At 41.2% G+C, this 4,749-nt stretch overlaps 1 protein-coding gene across 1 annotated transcript in view; it reads right to left on the bottom strand.

Annotated features, from left to right (window-relative positions):
• Positions 1-867, bottom strand: part of LOC116547107 (centrosomal protein of 83 kDa-like) — a gene marked incomplete at its 3' end in the record, with an annotated part of 3,085 nt that extends 2,218 nt beyond the window's left edge. Inside the window, exons 1-2 of the mRNA XM_032273161.1 lie at positions 463-867; positions 1-377 (exon numbers count right to left, since the gene is read on the bottom strand). The exon at positions 1-377 is cut by the window's left edge and continues 407 nt beyond it. Of these exons, the coding sequence (XP_032129052.1) occupies positions 1-377; positions 463-867 (782 nt within the window). The remainder of the gene's footprint in view (positions 378-462) is intronic.
• Between the last annotated feature and the right edge of the window lie 3,882 nt (positions 868-4,749).

Raw genomic sequence — 4,749 nt, 5'->3', positions numbered from 1 at the left:
CTTAGCAATTCCAATTTTTGTGGAATTAATATCTGCAGTTCCATTTCTTCTAAGTCTTTAGTTTTCTCTACTAATTCTTCTCTTAGTTCTTGAAGCAGCAGCTGAAGTTTTTCCTGGTGAATTTGCTTTTCATTTAACAGGTGCTTGAGTTCATTTTGTGACTTTACATATTCATTCTGCAACCTTGTGTGTTCGGCTTTCAGAGTCTGATAATTAGCTTTATGATGCTCACATCGTAACCTTTCGTCAATTAACATTTTCTGGAACTCCGAATGAGAACCTGTCAATCCACTGTCTCCACCAGGAGGCAAATTATTGGGAAAAGTGTCCATATCGGTAAATGTGCTGACAACTATGTAAAAATAAGTTTTGGCTTTCTTATTATTTTAGTTTTCTGTCCAAGAGTATCTCCCACTCCTTTCTTGCTAAGGTAGAATCTCAGGAGGCCAAATTATACGTGACCGGAGTTCTGGCCGCGCTTGCCACCAAGGACACCTCCACAGCTCCAACCACCGGCACCCACTCAACTTTGCTCACAGAGGCATTGGGACAAGGGCTATGGTCCCACAGCGGGGTGTCGGCCCAGCCAGCCACGCCTCGCTCTTCAGTTCGCAGCGCAAGCTGAAGAGGAGGAGGAGGGCCGAGCGGACCCCTTGGGCTCCAGTCCCTAGGGAAATGTGAAGTATCCCAGGAGAGGCCAGACGGCAGCGGCAGCCGCAAAAAGCTCCGCACCTCAGGCGTGCGGAACCACCTCTGGCGCTGACGTCCGGCCGAGAAGCCGACGCATCGCACCGCCCCTCCACCTGAATGTTTGCCAGGATACCATCCACAGGGGGAAACTATGGAGAAGGTACAAAATATGCCCATCAGCTCAGAGGCAATATGTAGTTGACAAAGACCTAGTTTTACATATTTCCACAACTATGTGACTGATTATGCATAATGACTTCTTTAACACTGGTGTGGGGGATAAGAGAATGCCATGGCCCTTTTACTTGCCTCCCAACTTTCTTCGAAAAGCACCTGACCGGCCGGGCGCGGTGGCTCAAGCCTGTAATCCCAGCACTTTGGGAGGCCGAGGCGGGTGGATCGCGAGGTCAAGAGATCGAGACCATCCTGGTCAACATGGTGAAACCCTGTCTCTACTAAAAATACAAAAAATTAGCTGGGCATGGTGGTGCGTGCCTGTAATCCCAGCTACTCAGGAGGCTGAGGCAGGAGAATTGCCTGAACCCAGGAGGCAGAGGTTGCGGTGAGCCGAGATTGTGCCATTGCACTCCAGCCTGGGTAACAAGAGCAAAACTCTGTCTCAAAAAAAAAAAAAAAAAAGGAAAGCACCTGACCCACTCTGGGCCCCCGTTTTGTTAAGTGCAAAGGCCAACAGTACTTAGGCAGCCTCACCCATTCCAGTGGAAATCGCACAGAAGCTGGTTTAACAAGGCAAGATCCCACATTCTTCAAGGAAGCCTATAGATAACAGACCCACACAAATGTTTCCAATATGGCCACTCCCATCTCTGCCCACATCCCTCACCATCAATTTCCTACATGTTCTACTTGCTGCCACACCCTTCCCAGACAACTGCTCTAACCACTAGAAGCTGCTCTTGGCCTCCATCTGAGCCCTCATCTTTATCACACATGTGCATAACTTGGCCTTGCCTATGGGCAAAAAAATCTAATGACCTGCCCACAACAGCTAAACTTATCATTAGTTCGTAAGAGATTTATTATTACTAAAGAATAAATCAGCAAAGAATACACTTGAAACTGAAACAAACAAACAAAAAATCTAGCAACCATTTAATACAAGGTACGATTTGAAACTGGTAGTCTAGATGTGGCTTGTGCTAAAAGAAATTGAAATGATCCTTCTGGAAAGCATTATTAGAAATACTTCAAAACAAATGCAAAAACCTTCCTAACTCTTTGGTGGTAAACACGAACAAACACAGGCATGCATATATACACACACTCACATAAAACAGAAAGAACAAAAGGAAATCATAAAAAGGTTATTCCTATTTGGTAACCTTATTCTCTTCTTTATGTTTTTCTGTATTTTTCAATTTTCCTACATGTACATATACTACTTTAATAAACAATACATTCTCAACAGATTACTTATACTAATAAAAATTCAGATGCAGAATGGAGAAAGGCTATTTTTCCTTTAACTTTTATTTTTAATATTTCAAACATATGCATATTTAAAATACCAGTCTGTCATCTAGCTTCAACTATAAATATTTTGCTGGGCTGGGTGCAGTGGCTCACATCTGTAATCCCAACACTTTGGGAGGCTGGGGACGGAGGATCGCTTGCTCCCAGGAGTTTGAGATCAGCCTGGGCAACATAAGACCCTGTCTCTACAGAAAAAATAACTTTAATTAGCTAGGGCATGGTGGTGCTTGCAGGTAGTCCCAACTACACAGAAGGCTGATGTAGGAAGACTGTTTGAGCCCAGGAGGTCACGGCTGCAGTGAGCTTTGCTCTGTCACCCAGGTTGGCATGCTGCATCACCCAGCACGCCAACCTGGGTGACAGAGCAAAACTGTCTCAAAAAAAAAAGTGTGTGTGTGGGGTGTGTGTAGCCCATCTTCTTTCATCTATATCCATCCTGCTTTATTTCCTTAAGTAACTGAAAAACATGGCCGGGCACAGTGACTCACACCTGTAATCCCAGCACTTGAGAGGCAGAGGTGGGTGGATCACAAGGTCAGGAGTTCAAGACCAGCCTGGCCAATACGGTGAAACCTTGTCTCTATCAAAAATACAAAAAATTTAGCCAGGCATGGTAGCGGGCACCAGTAATCCCAGTTACTCAGGAGGCTGAGGCAGAGAACAGCTTGACCCCAGGAGATGGAGGTTCCAGTGAGCCAAGATTGTGCCACTGCACTCCAGCCTAGGCGACAGGGCAAGACTCAGTCTCAAAAATAAATATATAAAATAAATCCCAGCCCTCCTGTTATTTCAACCATATATCCTTCAATATGCATCTTTAATTGATAAGAAAATTATATAGCCATCATTCCCTCCAATACGACAACTTAATTCCACAATATCATATAATGCCTTCAAAAATAAGAATGGTCTTTGAAATAACAGTGCTCAGCAATTAAAAATTCATACATAAAATCTGAACCTGTGCTACTACCTCATATGCAGGATATATAAAGTATAAACCACTAAGCATCACTAAAACCACAGAAAAGGGAATTTAAGCCAAAGAAATAGAAAAGCATGAAAAAAAGAAAAACGTGTAAGAGGCCTGAACAGGCACTTCACTAAAGGGGAAATCCAAACAGTCAGTGAACATAAGGGAAAAAAATCATAATACAACTTGAAACCAAAAGATGGGACTACACACACCAAGAGAATATGTAAAGTGAAAGAAATAACAATAGTGAGTGTTAAGGAGGATGTGGAGCAATGGAAACTTGAATACATTGCTATAGGAAGTGTAAGCTGGAAAAAAAGTTTTCTTCTAAATCTAACCGTGTATATATCCTCTATGACTGTTTCTATGTATATGCCCAGGAAAAATGCATGCTTCTATGCCCAGGGAAACACGTGCAGAACATTCACAGAAGTTTTGTGCATAAAAGCCAAAACTAGAAACAACCAAAATAACTATTAACAACTGAGCAAATAAATTATATAGCATATTCATACAACAGAATGACACGGCTATGACAATTAATGAACTATAGCTATATTACACAAGAAGCGTGGAACTGCAAGAAGGTATATAAGAAGCCAGACATAAAAGAATATACACTGAATGATTCTAGTTACATAAAATTCAGAAACAGGCCACGCTTTGCTGTACTGTTAAAGAAAAGAAGGAAATAAGTCCCTTAAAGTCAGAACATTTGGTTACCTTTGGAGGAAAAGGGAAAATTCTACAGTGCTGGTAATGTTTTCCTCAGTGTAAGGCAATTCTACAGTGATGGTAACGTTCTCCTCGGTGTCAGAAATGGTACACAGGTGTTCACTTTATTATAATTCATAAAGCTCTAAGTTTATGTTCTATACACTTTCCAGCTTGTTTCATATTCCAAAATAAAAAAGGTTTTAAAATAAAAATGGGATTTAGGCAAGGATTATTGATGGATGCCAAATCCACTGAATGAAAGGCTGTTGGGGACAGACAGTCACCTAATATTTAAGTATCACCCCATAAATCACTTATTAGTTATAAAGGGGAATCCCTGACTGAATCCTTCAAGGCAGGAAATGGGGGAGTTATAACATAACTGGGAAAATTTGAATATGGTCCGTATATTAGATAACATTATATAAATGTTAAACTCCCTTGTAATTAAAAGATATAAGCTTATATAATTCATGGTGAACTGTCATGATGTCTGCATCATATATCAAATGTTACAGCAGAGAGAAAGAGATAGGGACAGAAACAGAGACAAAGAGAGACAAACATAAAGCAAACATGGCAAAATATTAACTACAGGTTGAGTGTCTAATGCTTGGGCCCAGAAATATTTCAGAGGTCAGATTTTTTTCTCATTTTGGAGTATCTGCATTATACTTACAGGTTGAGCATTCCTAATCTGAAAAATCCAAACTGCTCCAAAATCCAAGTTTCTGAGTTTCAACATCACACTCAAAGGAAATGCTCATTGGAGCATTTTGGATTTTAGATTTCTGGATTAGGAATGCTTACCCTGTACTGGTGAACCTAAGTAAAGGGTATCCAGGTGTGTATTGCACTAGTTTCACCTTTCA

This window comes from Sapajus apella, unplaced genomic scaffold (assembly GCF_009761245.1).
Source record: "Sapajus apella isolate SASKATOON/1434 unplaced genomic scaffold, GSC_monkey_1.0 scaffold2079, whole genome shotgun sequence".
Classification (NCBI taxonomy): Eukaryota; Metazoa; Chordata; class Mammalia; order Primates; family Cebidae; genus Sapajus; species Sapajus apella.
This window is presented reverse-complemented; position numbering and strand designations above follow the sequence as displayed.